Source organism: Xiphophorus hellerii, chromosome 2, assembly GCF_003331165.1.
Source record: "Xiphophorus hellerii strain 12219 chromosome 2, Xiphophorus_hellerii-4.1, whole genome shotgun sequence".
Taxonomy (NCBI): Eukaryota; Metazoa; Chordata; class Actinopteri; order Cyprinodontiformes; family Poeciliidae; genus Xiphophorus; species Xiphophorus hellerii.
Genome location: NC_045673.1, coordinates 18626272 through 18650298, shown reverse-complemented (window position 1 = coordinate 18650298; position 24027 = coordinate 18626272). Strand labels below are relative to the sequence as shown.

Genomic DNA, 24027 nt, shown 5'->3' with positions numbered 1-24027 from the left:
ACAATCCAAGCGGTTCCACTGAAAGCTCATGATAATTGGGGAAATTATGTTATCTGCTTGTTTTGTTCCTCTAGGTTTTATCAAGTCCAAAGTCAGCGCAGTTGCCAACCAGGAAACTTTAAACAAGCTTTATGGAGATTTTCATATTTTCCAGCAGGACCTCACATGTGCCCACACTGCCAAGGTGTAAAGAACATGCAGTGAGTAAACCAGTTTCACCAATGGGGTATTGTCAAGAGGGAGTTCAGACACACCCGACCCAACAATGCAGACAAGTTGAAGGACCCTATTAAAGCAGGATGGGCTATTTTAACACCTGAGCAGGGTCACCGGCTGATCGCCTCCATACATTGAGCAGGTTAAAGTTAGAGAGACATTTGAACAGAAAGAGTGAAGTCACCTGTCAAATACACTCGAAACTTCCAAGCAACAATAAATAAAGCTGCGTTTGCTACATGGTGGGGGGAGACACCAGTCAATAGATTTTCTGAAATAAATAATTTTTCTTGAGTAAGGAAAAAAAAACTTCCACCTTATTGTTTGAAAGTCAGGCATCCAAATCTTGACAGATTTTAAAGCCATTAAAGATGCTGAATTCTTCGTGTTTCAAGTAGCGGAGATGAGGATTAGGATGAAAGCAACAGGTGGGGCCAGTTAACGAGCGTTTTACCTGTACCTCTTCTGCGCCGCTTTCCCGGTCCAGCTCCCCGATATAGTACTGCTCCAACCACCGCCGGGCATTCGGCGAGTGCCGGTGCGGGGGTCCCTCCATCACCTGGGTGAGGTCCTTCCCTGCGCGACTCCGTATCAGAGCTTCGCCGCCCGGGTGCATCCGCAGGAAGGCGGTTACGTCGTAGACTCTGGTCCCCAGCAGCACCCAGCAGGAATCCTTGGTGCTGTGGCGGGCCACCTCCCTCTCGGTGAAGAACCGGGGGGACGTGGACGGAGACATCCTGAGTGTGGGGTGAGGGCGTGTGTGTGTGTGAAGGGTCCGAAAGAACAGAAAAAATTGAACTGATGGCACCTCCTCTGAGGACCTGACACCTGACGTTCACTGAGTCTTCGCACGCTGAGTCTCAAAATGACAAGAGGCGCAAGAGGCGGGGTGTTGGAGGCGTGTACGAAAAAAAAAATTAAGTTTAACTAAGTCATGGATAACATTACGAACACGTGTGTAGAACAGCCTTACACACCTAACTCACTCACATATGCTGTTGCTATTTGTTTTAAACTATTGCCTATTTTAATAGTGATGAAACACATTTAAGCATGATCCAGGAAACACAAAGTTCCGTAAATGCAGCATCAGATTTAGTGGCACCTGTTGCTTTGAGATGGGTGAAGAGCAAAAACCAACCATGATACTTTATATATATATTCACTGATATTTTTTATAGGATGACAAATTAACACACCTCACTTATCCACACTTTTGTGTAACATGGGCGGCAACTGGAAAGTGACATACGTGTTTCGTAGCGTCATGTCATCATTTCCTCATCAATAAAAGCGAGTGCCATCACGTCACCATGAGTTATCATGTTTTTCTTATATATATAGACAAGTATTTATCCTGACGTGAAAACATATCGGTGGCGTACCGATGAGCTTTGCTATTTTTATTTGCTGTCGGAAATACGCCGTTTATTAAAATTAAGTCGCAACTCAAATATTGTTTATATATTGGCCTTCTATTAGAATAAGCTACTTTAATCTATGTTACATTCGTAAGTATAACTAACCCAGGAAAAGAAGCAGCTTAAACAGCAGTTAATTAGAACAAATGTATATATATATATATATATATATATATATATATATATATATATATATATATATATATATATATATATATATATATATATATATATATATGAATATGAATATGAATATATATATATATATATATTCATATATATATATATATATATAATAAAGTTCTGAAATAAGCTACATTTCCAGGATTTTTTTGAAGGCGATATTGACAGAAGAGACTGTTCAAGGGCGCCATCTAGTGTCTTAATAGGACCATCGATCGGTAAAGTCACGGTTAAAACAATGTTAAACAATAGTAACAATTTAACTGTGAAAATTAATGCTTAAAACATAAGAGCTGGGAAGATCTCACCCTAAGATTAAGTTGACAAGTATTGTTATCTGCAGCTTGTCTCTAGCTGAAAGGCAGCGGTCAGGAAGGACAACTCTGTCCTCGGATGCCTCCTCAAGTGCTGCTGGTGGGAGACAAAATAACTGGCAAAAATAAGGTCACTGTTGGACAATGTCTCCCACCTCATGCATAAAGTTATTGGTAAACTGGAGACAAGTGACAAGCTGCTGCATGCTAGGTGCACATACGTTTTAAGTTATAAGATATTATAACAAGTTAAAGGCATTTAGAGAAAGACTGAAGAACGCCATCTTATGAAGAATTAAATAAGAAACATGACACCATGAATTAGGTTTACAAGGCTGCATCTTGGAACAATAATACTTACTTAGCAGTAGCATAAAAAAAGAAAATGAAAAGAAACAAGGTGTTTTAATGGCCAAGTCCAGACGTCAGTCTATTTATTCTGTTTAGAGCTGCACGTTGAAATTGATTTACTTACACAGGGCATTTTTAGGAAAAGTAACTGCAAGTGATTTCCACAAAATAGAACAATTCAACGATATATAAAGAAAATACTTTATAAGATCTGCCACAAATGGAAAAGGTAATAAGAGACAAGAAAAGTTCATTAACAAAACAGTGGAACTGTTGCCTTTTGCCACTCATGGTAAATCTTACTAGGTGACCTTGACATAAGGAGGAGGAGTCAACATATGAGTGAGGCTACATGCTGCTGGCAGGGATATATGTTTATAAGATAGCTTTTAAAACAACTGTGTGCTTAAACATCTGTTTCTCTTAGGTGACCCAGACACTTGTCTGTTTGTTCTGTCAATAAAATGTGTAAAAATATAATTTATTATAACAAACTGGGATGAATTCTGTTCTTGTCTTGTGTGTGAAATTCATCACAGTTAGTTGGTCTAGGTTTTTTTATTTGCTTTTAGAGAACTGACCGCAAATTCTTAGTGAATTTAAGATCCGGGGATTTTCTCCAAATCCAAAATGTAAATGTCCTGATCTTTGAGCCACTTCATTCTTACTTCTATATCCTCACATGGTCCTCCACCATGTTGGAAAATAAAAACTGCTCATCCAATTGTGCCTGGGTTGTCACTTACTGAAAACAGTAGGTGGCAGCGCAGGACCAGAATAACACACGAGTAAAGACTTTTGTAATTCCACAGTCCACACACAAAAACACATTTTCTGTCACTCATCCTCTCCCACTCCCAGCTTCATCATGAACCCCAAGCTGAGTTTAGAATCCTGGACTTTCCAGCATAGAGCATATCACTCACATATATGATTTTGTATTATTTTATGTTACATATTCCTGAAGTTAGGTACGGACGTAACTTCATTTTTTCCTAACACCGGAATCACCCCTGAGACCATAAAAATTATATTTTTGAGTTTGTCTCTGTAAATTAAGTTAAGAAAATATTTTTTTTTACATTTATTACGCACATGTTCATTAGTGCTTTCTCTACCAGCCTTGACCTTTTTTCCTCTTTTCATGTACTTTTTCCACAACCATGCCACAAGTTTTCAAAAAATTGCCACAAAATATTCTTTGAAATTTAGACTTCTCAAGCAAACTCAAAATTAATTCCATATAAACTCTGTGCCTTTCTTGTTTTCAGAGTTTTCAATGTATTTCTCATTGGTTTATGGTGCAGGTGTCAAACTCCAGTCCTCAAGGGCCGCAGTCCTGCAGTTTTTAGATGTGCCACAGGTACAAAACACTGGAATGAAATGGCTTAATTAGATCAGTTCTCCAGAGCCTTGCTAATGACCTAATTATTCTATTCAGGTGTGGTGCAGCAGAGGCACATCTAAATGTTGCAGGACAGCGGCCCTTGAGGGCTGGAGTTTGACACCCCTGATGGATTCAAGGCAGAGGGTTCCATATTTACCAATTTATTTTTACTCCAGAAGGCTTTCTTTTGGAGCGCCATGGAAGTGCATGGTAATACTGTCCTGGTTGTTTGTCCCGTGTGTCTTTGTGTTGCCTGAATGAACCAGGCTGTTATCCGCATCTCACCCAATGACAGCTGGAGATAGGCACCAACAACAATGCCTCAACAAGATCCAGACTAAAACAGACACCAAAACACAGCAGAAACTCTCATGTTCAATTGATGGTTACCATTTTTACCTTTAAAAAGAAATTTCAGTTGTGTTCGGATTATATGTGATTGCAAAACAGCATATAATGTTCACGTCAAAGGAGAAAGATGCATGATTTTAAAATCATTTTATGAATAAAAATCAGAAAATGTGGTATGAATTTGAGTTCAGACTACTTCTCTCTGTTACCCCTAAATAAAATCGGTCTTTCCTTAGCAGTCATGTTATTTGTAAATGAAGTCCAGCTGTGTGTAATTTTGTGTCTGTGTAAATACAAGTGATCTGGAAGTTTGTTTGAGAACATTAGTGAACAAACAGCAAAAAAACAAGGAACACAACTAACATGTCAGTGATAAACTTGTGTTTAAAGCAGGGTTAGTTAGATGATAAAACAAAATCCTCTGGAGGAGCAAAATCAGTCGACTGGACAACAGTTACCTGCACATAAATCTGGTCTTTATGGATGCAGGGTTAAACAAAATCCTTTGTTAAAAAAGAAAGCTTCATGCTGTAATTACCGCAAGCCGTGTCACACAGCAGATGTCAAAATGTAACTTTTTGGCCTGTTCACAAAATACTGCACTTCACCTCTGACGTTGTTTGCGGCATGGTCACACAACAAACAACATCCATAATTAATTCCTCCTCTTTGTAGCTGCAGTTTTACATGGCCAAAAATGGGCTGACAGGGGTCTGTCATTTTCCGTCAGCAGCATATCAGATTGCCCCGATTGGCGGAATGAAGCGCAGCGAAGCGTCCATCCCATTGTCCAGAATCACTTTGTGTCATGTCTGTGTGACACCTGGCTTGTTTCTGTCCCATTAAAGAGTTCTACAGATTTCTACATGTTTATTCTTCCAATGATCACCTGCTACTGCCTACTTTGTCTGCGTATCTTTTGGTGCAGTCATTGTTTCTACAGTTTTTGATTTTTTTTACTCTTTAACCTGGTCACCCCACCTACTGTACATGATTGTTCTTGTTTTTCCCAGTATTACAGCAGCTTCTAAATATACCAGGCACAACAAAAAGACTCCTTAATAATAAACCATGTTAGTGTTCTTGTAATCTGAGTCTGTCAGGTATGCGTGCGTGTGTGTGGGTGTGTGGGTGTGTGTGTGCGGGTGTGTGCGTGTGGGCGTGGGTGGGGGTGTGTGTGTGTGTGTGGGTGCGTGGGGGTGGGTGTGTGTGTGTGTGGGGGTGGGTGTGTGTGTGTGTTTTCGTATTGAGAGTAACCTAACTGAGGTGATGCCAGATGTGGGAGGAGAGACATTTTAGTTTCTCAGCAGCGATTGGTCTGGTTTAAGGCCTGGTCATCTCGACATCTATAAGATGGGAACACGTTGCAAGCTGATGGTCGTTTCTCATCAGCTTGCTGGATCAACACACATCCATGGCTGCTGTTGTTCCTGTGAGTATCGATTTGTATGTAGCTACAAAGAAATAAATATGGATTGTCAGTCATTTGTAAACGCTAACTACTATAACTAACTAGCTTCTATAAGGTTTTATGAAGTTTTTAACATGACCTGGATGCTATTTCACTCTTTTTGTCCCCAGATGCACCTCAAAATTGCGAACAGTTGAGGATAAACAAACAAACAGAAAAAGAACTGTGAGATCTAAAATGCCATCTGAGGCAGGATAAACAGTATTTGACAGCTATGTAGCTGAGAAATAATAATAAAAAAAGATTATTACTGTATGTCAGGCTGGCTGTGCTGGTTGCCGGGAGACTGAAGACAAGTTTCTAAATTTTGCTTTTAAATTTCAAATATCTTCCTGTTAGGTTGTCAAAGAAAAGCCAAAGCATCTTTATCAGTGATGAAGTGGACAGAGGAAAAGGAGGAGAGAGCAAGAGGAGAGGATCATAGGGTTTATCATAATATATTAATGAGTCACAGAGCTGAACAACTTGTTGGACAAAAATTTAATTTTATATCAGGAAAGAGACTAAAACTCTGATCTAAAGTTGTTTCGTTGCTGTGTGTGCCAGACCAGGTCATGCCTTGAATTTAGGAGCCTTTATTTTTTAATCTGATTGATTTACAGGTTTGAGATAAATGACAGGGGGAAAAAAAGCAAAGCAGAAAACATTGATCTGAAAATAGTCAAAACTATGACTAGCAATAAGTAAAATAAGAAAAAGCAGCCAAAGTGCCAAGAAAAACTTTGAAAAACCTTGAAAAAAGGGCATATTAAAATGTAAAAAAAAAAAAATTAAGCTGATTAATAGGAATTAAGTTTATGCTTAAAGCGCAAACATGAACGTTTGACGACTTTTTAAATTTGTTATATGTCAGTGATACAATAAAAGTAAAGAACAAGGCCTTAAAGTGTCAGCTTTCCTAAAGGCTGTAAATGAATCAGTACAGCTCTGTAGGCATATGTGTGTGTGTGTGTGTGTGAGTTTCAAAAAAGGTAGACGCGTACACTGATGAAATGGTTGCATGCATTAGGATGTGGGTGTATCATCTGAAGTGTTAATGACATGCAGATGACCTTATCCTGTTTGGCTGCGTCAGCTACAGGTTCAATTATGCTTCAGCTGATAAACAGGTTGGGGAGATAATAGCAACAGCAGAACTTGGATGTTTATCGCATGTTTTCCATGTTCCAATAGCGGTAAAATTGTTTTATTATTGTTCTTCTATAGTAGCGGTCGCATTGAAGAACTTGAGCACACATTTTTTTGCATTTTGTTAATTCGGTCTGTAGAAACAGCAGCAGCATTAATGAAGTACAGTAGGCCCTGTATTGTATTGTATAAATAAATTCATAATTTAACTACATTTCTGTCTGATGTGGACCCTACGATTATAAGTATTTTCATTGCTTACCCATTTTAAAAATCTCTTGTTTTTGTAAACCAGGGAAATAAATATCATCACAAATCGGTTAAGCTGTTGAATTTTCTTCCAAATAAATTTAACTTAATTGAAAATTCAATAATGTCCAAATAAGCTCCCATGTTTTTATTTAATTCCTAAACATTTAAAGATGTTGGTTTTGTGTTTTCAGAAAAAAAACCAAAAAACATTGCCTCCATAGTATTATTGTTGTTGTTTTTTGCATTTTAAAAGTTGAAATAGTTCCTTGTGGCCTGGAAATTATGGCTTAAAGAGAACTACTCTACATTTGAGAACAGCATATGTACTTGAACTGGATAAAAAAAAAATAAACTAAATAAATCTGAAGCTTTGATTTGCACTGAAAATTTAACAGACATGAAGTAAAGTGACAAAGTTACTTCTCCACAGGAAGTAAAAATCTGCTTCATCTCACACAGTTTGTGTCCTGCTATGCCAGCGTCCAGCCCCTGCAGCTGTTTGGCAGAGGACCTGCAGGCTGCAACTACCTGTCTCTCCTCAAGTACCGGGGCCCTCGTTGTGCCCCACTGCCCCGCCTGGCCTGCCACGGCCCAAGAATGACCCTATGGCAGATCTGCCACATGCTAAAGGTGATGAAGCAGGTCAGGAACAGAGAAGCTGCTGCAATCGCCAGGTGAGAAACGGCAAATGTGTGACACAAATGTGGAAATGTTATTATATTGAAAAAGAAGTCATGAAAATACCGAAACCTCTGTTATATATGTTAAAATATTGCTACAAACATCATGATTGTTGACAAACACAATCCAGCTTGGTTAAAACATAATTTGTTGCAGTCGCTGCAGCCAAAAACAGTTGGAATGAGCAAAGCTTGCTCCAAACACACGACATGGTCGTCCACCTAAATTGACACGCCAAGCTAGGAGATTATTAATCAACAAATCAGTTAAGACCCCACTGCTACCTGTGGAGGAGCTGCAGAGGTTCACGGCTCAGGTGGGAGAAGAAGAGTGTTATTCATGCACTCCACAAACCTGCCCTTTATGGAACAGCCTGAAGGAGTCCCATTTAATGTATGTCCTGTTCAACACGTGGTGGTGGGCTCATTCTGCTGTGGAAATTATTTTCTGGTCAGAGTTTACTGGAAACTGGATGTTGCTGAATTCAAACTGTTAACTCCTGTCCATGTCCTATATTTTCTGTTCAATACAAAAAATCCAAATACATTACGCTGAACTTGTAGTTGCTACATGACAAAAAATGCAAAAGTTTCAGGAATGTGAAAACATGAAGAAAATGCAGTAGAATATCCCAAATTTAGATATGTGTAACATTTTCTACTAATTTCTTGCTATTAACTTTTTAATTATATGATTTTGAGAAGTCATAACTTTTAATAAAAGAGACATTAAGAGGTGTCTTTGTTTTTTATTAACACTTTAATTTTAATCAGTTGAGCCCTACCAGAGGTCTACATCCTGCAGGACTCTGGTCCTTAAGGACAGGTTTGTTCTGGTTTTCATGCGATCACCCAGCCTGTTTGTGCAGGTTTTGGTCATCTGTTCATCTCAGATCACTCCCTCGTTCTCTAACAGGAGCCATGGGAGTCAGCTGTTAATAATTCAGCACTTTCTTTAGTGTCTCTCTGGAGAACAAAAACTTGGTCTCACTTCCTCCTCTCGTTTCTCAGCCTCTGTGTCCGGTTTCTCTTTGTGTCCACACAGGAAGCAGGGCTCCTCATCTCAAGCCCCAGCGTCACCGGGGGTCAAGTCGGAGAGGAAATGTGCCCCCTGTTGTCTCAGGCGCAAGCGCAGCTTAAAACGAGTTAGCTGACCCACCGACTCCAGTGTTGAACCAGCAGAAACCAGTTTACCACCCACTTCTGACTGTCGAAGAGACATGGGAGATTCTCCTCATCATCAACTTTTTCAGTCTAACCGGAAAAGAGGATAACTTGAATTTGGACAGCTGGTTGTGTGTACAAATATGTTGGTGGAGGATTGAGTGGTTGCCCTTCAGGAGTGCCTGAGATGAAAGTGGAGAGCTTCTCAAAAAAATCATTTAAGCTACATTTCTGTTTTCACTTTGTCTCTACAGTGTCCATCTTTATGACAGATATAATATATTTTCTTTCTTCTGGACTTTGGTTGACTTATTCCAATAATGATATAACATGACAACAATGATGTCTCTATTAAAGTTAAGAAGAAAACTTCAACACGTGATTAATATAAATTTATGGCATGTTTGTCCCGTTTGAATTACAGGATAAAATAAAATTTTACATTTGTGAAATGTTAGCTGGTCTGCTTGTTTTTTCCCCCACAGTATTCATACATTTGTGCCTATATTATTGAACAAAACATGGGAAATTCAGATAAAATGGAGAATTTACTCATTCTTTATCTGACTAAAACTGGAAAATGTTATTTCAAATAAAAATACATATTTTTATTTAATGAAAACCTGAAGAGACAAATGCAAGCTCGAATTAAGTGCTTGTTGAGTTGCAAATTACTGCAAAAACACTAAAATCAGATGTACATCCTACTATACAAAACTGAAAATTTGGGAATGTAACAGCCAAGCAACAACGAGGAATAAAGCAAATGAGCGTTTTAAAAACAACAATATATCGATTTTAATTCATGTTCCACCAAGCAGACTCCATAAACTGATCACACCATGCTTGGGTGCAGGTGGTGCTGGTGGAAAAATACATAGAGATGGAAATGTATTTAGGCTTGTTTTGGACTGTTGTGGTGATTATTCGAATTATTTGAAAGGGACACTCTTCATTCACTGGGCCATCGACTCTGACTCGGAGTGAATTTGCTCTTCTGCTTTCAGTCACCTGATCATGGACACTTACCAGTCTCTGACATCGTCCTGAGAAACGTTTAGCCTAGTCCTCATGCAATCTGAGCTTTGACTAGGTCCAGGTCTTTCCATTTCTTAATTCCTGTCCAGATATTGTTGGCCGTACTGATGTGTTCTGAACTTTTTTCATGTCACAGGAACCACTTCTGTTTCAATTTTAACTTTTTTACAGTTAAAGTTTTCCTCAAGCAGCCTTTGATTCTTAAAATTCATGGCAAATTCTGTGATGGTGAGCAGGTCAAAGAACCCCCAAACAACGTCAGAATAATTACATTTTACATTTATCTGTTCAAAGAATGTTATCCAAGAAACCCTGGTCTTTATCACTCTAGCAGTGTTAAGCCTTAATGTTTTCCTTAGAGAATAAAAGTTTTCTACTTGCTCAAATTTAATTGTAGATATATGCACTTTCATACAAACAGCAGAAAATCAAACTGCAGGCCAATGGTGACATTTTAGGGTTTTGGGGACTTCTTAAAGTATCTTACAGTCTGCACATGACAACATGACGTCAGGATACGTGTTGTGGTGAAAATGTTGTTGTCCATTTGTAAACTAATCAGATTTCTTTTTTATTTATTTTTTAAAATAATGACTTCTTTCTCTCTGAGTGGTCCTTGAGTAATATGTACACCAAACAGATGAAAGTGGCACCTTCAGGCATCTGACGATTGTTCAATTTGAAGAATGTAATAAAATTTCTCATTGTTTTAGAATTTAGCAAAAAAAACATACGACTTCCTACGAGTGCCTCAATAAAAGCAACAGAAAGCAACACCGGATTCTTTTAAAATTTCAAGTCAAATATCAACTCTTTGCACAGTTCTTCAAGAAATGGCCAAATAAAAACTGTGAAACGTTTTGAAACATCCACAATTCTAAAGATGCATGCTGAAAAGGACCCCTTACAGCTGAACCTATTGTTTTTGGCATTTGGAGATTAAATGTACCAAAGGAAAAGTCAGTAAGAAACGTACTTCATTTAAAACAACATAAAGCCGTGTAAGGTTAGGTGGAAACTACAGCTCAGCTTTACATTAGAACAGCAGAGAGCTGACCAATGTTTTTCTGAAGGGTATAGTATTAATTGGACTAGTCGTCTGTTGAATGTTTCATGCCTTAGGTGCATGTGAGAAGTGGATGTGTGTGTGTTTCAGGGTGGATCTGAATGTGAGCCTCAGTTTGTCCAACAGGAAGCTAAAGCTCTGGTTTCTGTACAAGCAGGAAGGTGATACCTCAGAGCTGCAATCAAGAAAAACAACAACTCATTGGTGACCTGTACTGGGGTACTGTGCCACCCTGGGTCAATTTTTTTGCAACCTTGACATCAATCTAAATGTTTACTGTACCACTCTCAAGCAAAATTTTGAAAGTTCACTATTTGAGTTTTTTTTCCTGTCCAGAAAAATCCTCAACCTTTGCATCAATTTAATTTGCAATAATGGCAACTTGATGAAGGTTTTTGAATTTGTGCTCATTGAATGGTAATAGACAAACACACCTGCAGAGAGAAAATTAATCAACTAATAACTAATCTACTGTCCAGAGTCTTATTCCTTAATCTGGGACAAACTATATGGATTTTCATAACTTTTGTTCAACACAGCAAGTCTAAAAGTTGTCATAATGAAGCTGATCATGTTTATGATTTCTAAAAGCAATGTAAACATTTCTAGCTTAAATACTAGCTGACTGCACCTCTGCAAACCTACACACCAGTAAAGGTGATGCTGACAAGTCACTTTGCTGGAACTGGAACTGGAACATCTAGAACAGGGTTCAAACCGAGAGTGAGATGATACATTACAGACAAATCCCAAGCATCCAACAGTCAAGACAGTGACTGAAGCTCCTAAGACAGAAGATAAACTCTATACCCATCAGACATAATTATCAGCTTGGTTCCTACTAGGCAACCAACCAATTTAAAGAAACCGGACCAGTTCTGCTAAGAACAGTCATCAAATATCCAGGCAGTATGTCAGTAGTTTGTTTAAGGCTACAAAAAAGCATCTGGTTTTTCTGCAACTTGCTGATGGACATTTAACCAGTTATTAGAGGGTGTTATTTATGAGTATACCTGAGAAATGTATAACTTGTTTTGATTAGAGAAAATTCACAATAAATAAAAACTTCCAACATTTCCTGTTTTTTTTTATATAAAAAAAAGGGGTGATGGGAATGTTAGGTAAAAAATCTGCTCTTCTGAACTCTATATCAAGTTATAATGTATTTTCTTCATCACAAACATACCTGGAGTGTCGCTTTGATTCTTTCATGCATGTTTGAGAAATCCTTAAGTCTCCCGTGGCAGACATTCAGGGGTTCCTAAATGCCTGCTCACAAATGTGCCGACTATTTACGGGAGGCTTGGAGCTCCCGTCCCGCAGAGCACTCCTCCCTCACAACTCCACAACAAGAAAGCAAATTTAAAATGGGGCTTATTAGTCCACATGTCCAATCCAAGTTTAACCAAAACAAAGAAACTGTGTGTAAGTTTGCCCCACATGAACAACCTGAACTTTTTCACCACATTTAGACATTCTGTAAACAAATAAATCTTCATCTTTTTAACAAATTATTGCCCAGGAGGAATAAAACCACTTACAACATAATAGATTCATCTAAATAAAAATCATTTATTTGTCATTAATATTATATTTATCATATTATCTAGAGAGTCCACCATGCCATCAGATCTGGAGTAGTGCTAAGACGCCTGTGGTCTGTTGGGGAGGAGGAAGATGGAAAGGCAAAGATGGGCAGGGAAAGAAAAATAAAAAAAAATCAGACCTCCTGTTCATTCTCCATGCTGATGCAGTCAAGGAAGAAGGAAACATAAAAGTGGGGATGAAAGGATGACAAACAAGAGGACTTTAAATGTCTTCGTTGACCTACATGAGACCCAGACAGGACAGGACAGGAAGCAGTCAAAGGAGTGGGGAGCAGCAGCTTCGAGGTCATTGGTCAGATTGCCAGACGGGAAACCAGGACGAGCCAATCACAAACCGACACAGAGGAAGAGGAGGAGGGCGGGTTTTTTTGTGTTTGTTTCTGCATCTGTTTGTGTTTGGAGACGTGTGCTTGCATTGACGTTTGTCCGTGTGAACGTTTCTGTGAATGTGTAAACTGGTCCGAGTCGCTTTGAGCCATTTGTTGCTGTACACTTCGTCACAAGTTTCTGACACAAGCGGTTTCAAAGTTGAGGTAACAGACATCCATCTTCCTTCCACTTCTGTGAAAAGAGCAAAAGAGAGCAATCGATTACAAGAAAGCTCTCCTCTGACGGCGCCATGGCTCTTTAGCGGCATCATGATGGTGTTATCCAGTTGATGATCCAGAAAGCTGTTCAAAAAGCTGAATTGTTCTTAGTAGCAGTCAGCTGCATCCGAGGCCAAGCTGCAAGGCAACATTTGTTTTTTATTCCAGTATTATAGGTCTTACTGACCTATAGCGCCCTCTAGAGATAAAAGGAAGAAGCTCTGGAGGAATCTTTTAGGCATGACAAATGAGACCAAATGAGTAGTGGTAACTTTTTAGAGTTCACTGACATGATTGAAGAACACGGGTCCTCCTTCCATTGAGATAAAGACAAACAAATATAAACTTAGTGAAATTAAAGAGAATAACATCAGGCAGCCAAAATAAGAATGACTATTTCTTTGATTTTTTTTTTTTCTAAACCAAGTCGATAGCTTTGGTAATGTTTTTTTTTTTTAAATGACATAAAATAATAATAATTAAAAAATGAAGGACCATTGATTTTAATGATTACACCTACAAACAAATCACTGAGTCACTGAGCAATTTGAACGGGAGGCTCTGAATGCCAAGTTAGTTATAAGGAGCCCGAAATTGAACCAGTAAAACTTGAACAATAAATCGATAGCGAAAACATAATAAATACATTATACTCTAAGTCACTGCTTTTAACAAAGAAACACTTATTTTATTGATTACTCTTGACAAAAAAATAATTAGATCTCTGTAAAAAATGTTAGTTATCAGCTTCAACTCCCAGAAAATGTCTGAAATAGTTAAAATCACCTATCAACAACACTTTTAGAAGAGCAACAATTTCCAGAAGATCAGGCACATCCACTCTAGAACAAACTAAGCCATTGCGTCTGACATTTTTCACAATGAGAAAAAAAAATACTGCAGTAATATTAAACAACATTTACCTTTCATCGTGCTGTACTGTTGCCACTAGAAACCATGTTGTTGTCAGAGTTTGATAGAGACTGCTCCTTTACTACAGGATCTGCAGGGACAAAAAAGGGGAGCCACTTTCAGTTTTGCACATTTACTCAATTAGATCAGCCCCACCAGATTTTTGGTGAACTACTGAAAGTGTAGATGTGATGCTTACAGAAGTAGGGGTGTTCCATGGCCTCAGTGGCTGTCAGTCTCTGTTGGTGGTCGTAGCGGAGCAGCTTATCCAGCAGGTCCAGAGCTTCAGGACTCACTAAATGCTGGTTCTCAGTCTGCACAAACTGTTCCCATCGCTTCCTGCTCTGCCTGCATAGACAGAAATAAAGCATGCACACATTTGCTAAGCTTAGTAAAAGTTTGAACAAATACTACACCAGATCATTCATGATTAGTCAAATATTAAGGCTTCTTTTTCGCAGGTCATGATGCTCATCTGAGCTGCAGGTGGAAAGCCCAGACTAGCTCATTACCATCAGCGTAGCAAGAGATTGCTGCTCCGCAGCAGACAGGTGTGTCTTATAGCAATGAAACTGAACAACATCACCAACAACCTTACAAAGAAATGGTTTCTGTCCATCAATCTGGGAAGGATTACTTGGCTGTTTCTGAATAATTCAAAGTCTATGATTCTCAAGGGGAGGAAAGATTACCTACAAGTGGAAATCCTTTAATACAGTTACAGACATACTTAGGACTGGATGTCTCACCAAGTACAACTACAACATTTGGGGAAAACTAAGCCAAATGTATGAGTGCAAACACCTTGTATCAACTGTCAACAAAGGACTGGAGGGGTGATAATATGGGCTTGTCTTGCAACCACAGGAACTGGGGACTTTGCAGTCATTGAATCAATCTGAATCAACTCTGAACATCTGTATAAAAGGGTATTCCACAGTGAAATACGTGAAATAACAGTTCACCTGATAGCTGAAGCTTGGCCCAAACTGGGCTAAAAATAAGACAATGACACCAAACAGAGTGGCAGAACTACTGCTGAAGATGGCTGAAAAAGACAAGTCAAGATTTTCCAATAGCCTAGTCAAAGTACAGTACAGACCTCAGCAGGATTGAACTGTTGTAATGAGACAAATTGAATGACAATATAAGAAAATGATAAACAGCTACTTCTAGTTATTGCTGCCGAATCTCGAGATCATTTCAAGTAAGTTTTTGTTGATTGTGATGCCACTTTTAAAGAGTTAGTTTTTGTTCATTCTTCACACATTTTCCTCATTTAAAGACTTGGTGGGGACCAGAGGATTTTTCATTTTGTGCTCTGGGTTCTCAGGAATTATACTCTACATGAAAGAGTATTGCTCTGTTTTTGAATTGACTGCATTCACTTTCTATAACAAATGGTGTTTAATCCTGTGCAGCTAGCTGTCTCTGGAGTTGCTTGTGGACATTTCCAGCAGCTGTGCCTCTGAGCAGTCTGAGGACGGTCAGATGTGGAGTGGACTTACTGTCCTAGCAGGTCTTTGAAGCGTGGGTCCAGTTCGATGTGATATTTCCGCAGGTAACCAAACAGCTCGTCGGTCCCCAGGACTTTGGCAATTCTCACCAGCTGCAAACCAAAACCAAACAGAATCAGACCATAAACCTTTTAAAAACAAGACTTCTAAAAAACATTTTCCTTCAATTATCAGTTTACCACCCACTGTGATGGGTGGTAAACTGATAATAATGAGCGTTCCGCTGTGTTCAGGTCAGGTACCTGGTCGTAATTGTCTTGTCCGTGGAAGAATGGTTCTTTCTGAAAGATCATGCTGGCCAGCATGCATCCCAGACTCCACATGTCTAAACTGTAGTCATACATCTGCAACACAAAGACACCCAGCTGGTGAAAAGAACAGGAGGCATCAGACCCAACCCTGTGCAACAATATGGACTCAGAGACAAAATTTAATAAACAAATCAGCTCTGCCTTGCAGATAAAGCCACTTTGGTTGAGACAACCTGCCGATAAACAATGCATGAAGACGTCTTTACTTCCTGCTTTAAGTCTCTTTCTAAAACACCTTTTCTCACAAACCCAATGGCCCAGTTTCAGTCAACATCCTCCTTAATAGCCCTAATTTTATGAAGGTTCTAATATTTTTTTTAATTTCTTGGTTTTATGTGTTTTGTAAAGAGCTTTGGGCAAACCTGTTGGTTTGTAAATGTATTTTATAAATAAGCTGTTTGGTTTCAGGTTGATGCTACCTGGTAGTCCACCAGAAGTTCGGGGCCTTTAAAGTATCGAGAGGCCACTCTGACGTTGTACTCCTGGGACGGGTGGTAAAACTCTGCCAGCCCCCAGTCTATAAGGCGTAGCTGTAGAGGAAACACAATAGAATCAGTCCTTTGTTGAACAGCAAACGAACACAGCAGCACCTCTAACACATGCAGCCGCAGCACTCCTGTGTTCATCTGCTGCCCCCTGCTGGACAAAGCAAACTTATGCTTTTGCTCAGCTAGGACTAAAATCTCCAGTAGTTTTCTTAGAAAGTTGTCACCAGTTGTTCAAACCCCACAAACCTTTACAATGAGATGCAGCGTGCTGAATCATAACACACTCCCACGTTGTACTGGTGCATTAAAAAAAGTGTATAAAACCAGGAACAACAACTGCCACCAAATTCTACAACCTTGAATTTAGTTTGGTACTAAAGGCACTCTGAGGGAACAAGTCGACAGAAATGAACAAAACCCCTCAAAGGACGGAGTTTCTAACCACAAAGGCAATATCTAGTGGAAATAATCTACAGTCATAAGTAGAAAAGTGTCAAGTTGAGGCTTTCAATACAATGGATCCTGTACGTTCGTGGTAGCATCATGCTGTGGGACAGCGTGGATGGAATAATGGAAAAAACAGGACTACATGTTTGTACATGTAAATGAACCAATTCTACAAAAGAGGAGCTCAAATATCCGATCAGAATTATCCCTGAAGCTTGTTGAAGGCTACAGAAAGTCTGGGGATGACTTTCAAACCTGCCAGGGAACATTTGACTCAATTTTAGTTAATTAGGCAGCCATGTATATTTCTCACCTCAGTTTCAGCACCCAGTTCTTGTTTTAAATCACCTTTGCAGATGACTACTTTTGAAAAAGTGATTATTACATTTGATAAATGCAGCAGACTCAGTTCCATGTACTTCTCAAGAAACTTTATCCACAATTCAGGCATTTTGAAACCCCTTAAAATTGGAGCATTTGTTCAAACTGTGTCTGTTCTTTCAGGCGCTCCTCTCACATTGAGAAAACAGGGACATTCATTAAATGGGAAAATGTTTGTTGTAACAACAGGAAGCTTGTTTATTCAGATGGAAATGACCTCCGCTGTTGTTTTAATAATCTAACTCCAAATGCACCCACACGAGGGCTGAAAGCTCGCATTAATGCAATACCTGCTCCTCTTCAAAATGGGGGAAAAACACAATAAAAGCCGCAGAGGAAAATAAACCGGGAGCTTCAGCAGCAGGATGACAGATAATATTCAGCGTGTGGGGGGGGGTTCAGTGGAGGAAACGAAAACAAATGGGAGGCTATTTAAAGCACCACCTACCTTTCTTAACTGGTGGTCGATCATCACGTTGTGAGGTTTGACGTCGCGGTGCATGATTCCCATACTGTGACAGTAATCCAGAGCCTGGTGGTGGAACATGGAAAAAAGAAGTAAAATAAAAGAGAGGAACTGAGATCTGATCTCAATGAGGGAACGGAGAGGGGGAGGAAGGCGTAGTAAGCACATCTCACCTTCAGTAGTTCGTACATGTAGAAACGAATGTCATAATCTGTCAACTTCTGGTACAACTCCTGCAGAGATGAAACAAAAGCTGCATCAGGGCGGCTGCTGTAGCAAAATCTAACTAAAGAATGGCAGAAAGGAGACGGCATCAAGAGGAAAAGGGAGGCGGCGATTGTACCTTAAAGTCTGTGTTATTGATGGATTCAAACACGAGTGCCGGAGTCCTCGACTGCGTGGCCACCAGAGAGACACAGAGTCAGAAAAACAGACAGAAGCTGCTGAAGCTCTGTTTCAATCAAACTGCTCAAAACTATAAACCATAAATGTTCATTTTCTTGCTCCCGGTTCACTTACAGGAACAGACACAAAAGAGATCCTGCTGCAGCGCTGCAGAGCGTCCTGGCTGAGTCAGAGCTTAAAAAGTATTCTTCCTTCCCGAGCTCTTCATAATATTTTCACTCCGAACAAAAAAGTTCAAGTTCACTTGTTCTTGTTCTCTAGTTTTTGACCGAGTCCAGCATCAAAGAAATGTGCTTGTAAGCACACGCCGACTAAACACGCAACATATCAAAGATTTTTTTTTAGCAATCTGTCTTTCAACAGCTTTCCAGTTCTTGGTAAAATAAAGATTTGTCTGAGTTGAAAAAGGTCATCCAAAAGCATGTCAGAGCCCAAACGCTCGTTTTGTCCTCAAAATACAATAAAAAACTTAAATAAACACACTTAGCCAGGCGAGTTTCCAAGCAACTCAATAGTCGAGCTTAAAGTGTCATCTTATTTTGCACACAGAATATCTCCAGTGACTTCAATATCAAAATGTGTTAGTACTACTTTACAAGTAGACTCTCTTTATGGATGTCATACGTTTTAATTTCATCACAAACTGAAGGCTCTAAAAGCTTAAGGCGACTGAAAAAAATCATATTGGTGCATCGCAAAAGTAGCAAAACGTCTGATTATTAACCCCAAAAATTGTAATTCACTCAAATATTCCATTCCCAACACCAGCTCTTAATCTGAGCTGTATTTCCATAAAAAAATAAATACAAATTAAAAACCATAAGACGAGCAGGCCTACCACCGGGTCTTTGACTGTGTCCACGAGACGGATTATGTTGGTCCCCCCTCGCAGGTTTTCCAGGATCTTAATCTCTCGCTTGATTTTCTTCTTCTTGACAGGCTGAATCGATGGATGAAAAGCAAAAAAAAATAAATAAATAAATAAAATTAACAATTTAATGGCGAAGTCTCAGATGGGGAGACGAAGAAGCAAAATTACATTAATATGGGAGAGCAGGAATGTTTGCCAACATGCAGTTTCAGGAATCTGCTGATGCTGCTCTCCTCAGCGCTGCTGCTCTCTGCTCTCCTCAGCATCTTTCTCCTTCAGCTCCACGCTCACATTTAACTGACTGACGGCTAATCCTCGCCTCTCGGCTGAGACACCTCCTCTTATTTTTGGGTCATCTTGTAATCTTTGCGGCTGAACGGGAACTGGAGCAGCACAGGAGCTTATTTCAGTGGTTATTTTAAAGAAATAACCCTTTAAGGACCCCATATAGTGACAAATTTCATTGCTAAATATTACAATGAGCTGAGAAAAATTGCCTATTTCTTCACTCATTGTTACTCTTTCATTATGATGCTTCCAAAACATTCTATGGCCTTCAGTTACTTGGACACAGAGACTCCATCCAGCAAGCAGAATATATTATTTGCATGAAAATTGTACGTTCCTGACACTTGGATTATAATTACCTACAAAAACTGCACTCCACAGAATTCTTTGCAACACTAATATCACACAGACTGACACAGTAATGGTAATACAAATGTGTGATATCTTGCCTGGCTCTAGTGAGCGCCTTTATAAAAGCAGGAGTTTGGGCATCTTGCTAGGTTAGCGCATACAGTTGTTTGCTAACACCACACCAAGATGGAGAGACATCAGTAACAACCACAAAGAAGAAATGAATGCTGATCATCTATTTGGAAAATGTGATAGAGCATCAGCAGATTCCTGAATTTTTTAAAATTCATATTTTGATAGTGAGAAAAAGTATTTCCAAGAAGAAAACATCTTTTAAAAAGCTGCCAATCCTCCCAGGAATCAATCTGTGAGCAATTTCACATCAACAATTAAAAAGTGCAAAACTGAATGAAACTGCAAAGCACCAAAGGGCCCGACATCAGCCTCTGCATCCCTCAGTTTACATGTTAAATGACAACATTCATGACAAGACAAGCAGGAAAAGCCTGAACAGGTTCTGCTTGTTCGGAATACCAAGTGCCAGGCACGGCGGTGGTAAGATGATAATTTGGGTCTGCTTTGCGTCTCTCAGTCAACCCTAAAGTCTGCTGCACATTAATGTGTGCTGGAGTCAGATGTGAGGCCTTGTGTCTGAAAGCAGAGCAGGTCTTTATTCCTCCACAGCACTTTGATGAAGATGGATATAAAATGCCTTCAGGTTATTTCTATTGAAGGTGGCGTCTACAGGCTGTTGAATCGTGGGGTGTACTTAGTTTGTAGCAACAGTGTAAAACTCGTTTTGCCTGTCAGGTTAGACTGAAATCAAGTAGACCCTTGTAAGAACCAGATCATTAAATTAAAGCCCGTCCAGACACCCAGATCCTTGTCTGCTGATGCTCATCTGCGAAACAACCGACCAATCACAGCAGAGTAGGACACCTTTAACACTGACCCACTTCAGCACTGAAACCTACAGACTGAAAACATTTGTAGAAAGTAATCATCTGGCTGCACAAGAACCGTAGTAGCCAAGTTGGTTTATTTGCTTACATGTGCAGATATGCAGCAACAATCTATGGCTGTGTTTTTAATCTTCTGCTCGGATTTCCAACAGCAGCGGGAGAGGTTCGTTCGTCTGCAATTAGAGCCAAAGCTGCGACTACAGACAGACTACCTGTTCAAGCTGTAAAATGGCGGCTCCTGAAATGCTTGGTTCTTTGAGTCTGGCTTACTACAGCATTTATTTTGCATCTTGAAGATTTTAGATTAATTTGTTTTTATCTTAAAACCCCCAAATATCATCTCCAGGTTCCATGTTCTGCAAAAAAACCATCTGACTAAAACTCAACAAAATTGAATTCATCGTCTCCTGACCATTAAAGATCAAAGCCTGAAAAGATGAGGATGTAACGTATAAAATATATACCTGGATTTTTATTTGATTTTATTACTGGCCATTTGACTAGTCAGCTATTTTGGTATGTCCAGGAGAGACTGTCCAGTTCAGTCCCTAAATGTTTTAAGGCAAGAACCAACATACGGTCCCCCTGGTGGGTTCTGTATCCACATCTCCTTCACATTAGGCATTCCTAATCAGACACTCAAACTACCCCAAATCAACCCTTCAGATGTGGAACCGCAAGGACTCAACTATGAGATCTCCAGTTTATCTCTAATGCTGAGTAAGCCAGCTGTCTGGAGGGTCTCATTTTTCACAGGTAAGGGGTGGAATGTGGATGGACCAGAGCATCAACCACATTACTGCAGACAACATCCAGATCTGTCCAGTCATCTCCTCTGCAATCCTCCAGTAAAATTACTATTTTGCACACAGACAAATAATAATTCAGCTTGTTTAAGCAATTTAGGGTTTTTTTTAGTCCATACTTATCTGGTCCTGGACAATGTTAAGTTTTATAAATCCAAAAAACTTTGGATTTTTTGGATTGTTTTTCAACAGTGCCAAGAAATAGTGTGGAAAATGGATCCCAAAACAAATCACATGCTGCATGCCTGTCTGTGTCAAATCACAAAGGGGCATTTACTTTTATCTGTCAAGACTCAGTATCCAAAAGAGTCTCTATTGCATGACTGAAAGATGAAAGATGTACAGAAGTGTTTGCTTTAACCTCCAGCAGGCCTTTGGGTCAACCTTAGACAAGACTTAGGAATTTGGAGGAAAAGACTTAGTGAGGAGGAAACAGGTGCAGAAAACAACTCAACAACTGGAAACTGACAGAAAAACCACATGCATCAGTTTTTTCTGTTGCACTTTTTTCTTCCACCAAACTTCCCATTAATATGTTTGATACAGGCTGTTCACCCTGTGAACATCCTGTTTCTTCAGCAATGACCTTTTGTGTTTGACCCTCCTTGTGGGGAGTGTCAGTGACTGTCAAGTCAGCGATGTTCCCCTGGAATGTGCATGTCATGGCAAAACATTTCTGAACTAAAAAGTCACTTTTATATAGTGTTTAATTTTAATATGATATGATTCTGAATTCATGAAATAATTCCCAATTGATTTTTCTTTTTTCTAATATTAGTGGCAGCAGTATGAGACTTGCTCACCTTGAGGATCTTGACCACAACCTTCTCATTGTTAGTGATGTTGATGGCCTCGAACACCTCACTGTACTTCCCTCTGCCCAGCTTACGGACCAGCTGGTAGTCCTCCTGGTTGCTGCAGAGACAAACAGAAGAGCAGCATGTGTGACAAAAATCACACAAAAAAGTATTGTTTAGGCTCTGCGTGAAATCAGGTCTTCTGTTGCAAAATCTCATCCACAGATAAGGAGTTTCTGGCTCAGATCTCAGGGCATTTAGACAACAGACACGGAGGAAAGGACAGAGATGCGGGGGAACGAAGTGTCAGACAGACTGGAGGACAACCGTGGTGTCATCACACCCTCACAGCTCCGTGTTTAATAATAAACCCCCATCTGCCACAATTTCCCCTCTGCAATCTCCACACAGATGAATACAGCTAAGCTGAAATATCCTTACTTCCAGTTTGGAACATGGGCCTCGTAGTCCCAGTACTCCCGGCTCTTCAGGGTGTTGACGTCTGCGTACACACGGGCCTTGCTCCCGGCCACCGGACCCGGCATGGTGGGACCCGTGGCTCGGACGCCGCGGGTCGGGCGTCACGGAGGCCTGCCGCGGTGTGGATGGTTGGACCGACTCTGGGAAGCTGGTGAGGATTTAAGGAACGGTGGGGCAGCTGCGTGTGGGAGGAAAGTGGAACACGCCAGCCAGCTGGTTTGCAGAGAGGAGAGGAAAAATCAGACTTGAGGACCAGAGATGTCCGCGGGGGTCGTCGCAGGCTGTAGTCGCCTTGAAGCGCTTCTTGGTCGGATTATTAAAGGCAACAGACCCGATGAAGGTTTATAATAGAAGTAGGAGATGATGGTGCTACACACAGGGATATGGACCAGGCGGCATCGGGGCTGCTGAGGTAGAGAGGAGGCGGACCCTAAAAAAGCAGAAGAGAAGCAGAGAAAAGGAGGCTTTCTGATCGGGATTCCTGCACCGAATGATGGACGATGATAGGCGGGATGCCCCCGGAGCTCCAGAGCCAGCTAATCAATCAACGCTCGATATGACAGATCGGTAGCGGGGTCGACCAGAGGCAGAGAGGGGGCGGTGGAAGCCGCAGCGAAGATCGATGTTGTTAGCTCACGGTAGCGCCGAGATGTCGCACCGTAGGGGAGCGCTCGGCTCCGGGTACGAACATCAGCGGAGCCCGCGTCATGTGCAAGCGGCTGTGCGGGGCAAGCGGGACCTTGTCTTCCCGGTGCCGCACGCAAACTTCAGGGGCCCGGGTTTCGGGAGTTAGCTCGGCAGCCTATGGACCTCCCCGGTGGTGGAGAACGCAGGAAGGGAGGCGGAGCGGGCGAAGGAGGAGCAGGAGGGCGGGAGATACCCGGGATGTGAAACCGCTGGTATCCGGGGTAAACTGCGCCATGCGTCAAGCGTCAACAAGGCCGCAGCGCCATCTGGTGACAGGAAATGACTACGGTTGTGTAAAGTTAAAAAAAAAAACGTATTTATTCTTTGTATGTGTCGCAATATATTAAAAACACAATTATATCAATTAGAAAATATATTTTTGTATCTCTTGACACATGATTTATTTTTATTTTCTTTTTACAGGTTAAAGAGTCAGGTTTTTATTTCAAGTATAGCAACAGACCCATGAAATAACCGGATAAATTTGAAAATAATATGAAATTGAACCGTGATGTACAAATTAATTTAACTTTTTATTACGATGTACCTTATGAATTATTAACAATTACGTACTCAATGATACATTAAATAAATACATATATTTACATCCAGCCTTACCAATATAATAATAATATGTAATAA

The 24027-nt window shown here is 40.2% G+C and overlaps 2 protein-coding genes across 3 annotated transcripts in view; both read right to left on the bottom strand.

The window, feature by feature from the left end:
• The window catches only part of fa2h (fatty acid 2-hydroxylase), a 35990-nt gene extending 34915 nt beyond the window's left edge, over positions 1-1075 (bottom strand). Inside the window, exon 1 of one of the 2 annotated variants that reach the window (XM_032548284.1) lies at positions 671-1075. In XM_032548284.1, the coding sequence (XP_032404175.1) occupies positions 671-952 (282 nt within the window). In that variant the 5' untranslated portion in view covers positions 953-1075. The remainder of the gene's footprint in view (positions 1-670) is intronic. The other variant, XM_032548293.1, reaches the window with a different exon arrangement.
• An 11495-nt stretch (positions 1076-12570) lies between these two features.
• On the bottom strand, positions 12571-23608 carry csnk2a2b (casein kinase 2, alpha prime polypeptide b). The gene is made up of 13 exons (XM_032586248.1): positions 23030-23608; positions 22660-22911; positions 22225-22336; positions 18982-19083; positions 18082-18132; positions 17912-17971; positions 17721-17804; positions 16376-16486; positions 15888-15989; positions 15637-15737; positions 14328-14476; positions 14140-14219; positions 12571-13190 (listed from the first exon to the last, which is right to left on the bottom strand). Exons 2-12 carry the CDS (start codon positions 22761-22763, stop codon positions 14143-14145), a joined length of 1053 nt encoding a protein of 350 aa, XP_032442139.1. The 5' UTR covers positions 22764-22911; positions 23030-23608; the 3' UTR covers positions 12571-13190; positions 14140-14142.
• Positions 23609-24027: the final 419 nt, after the last annotated feature.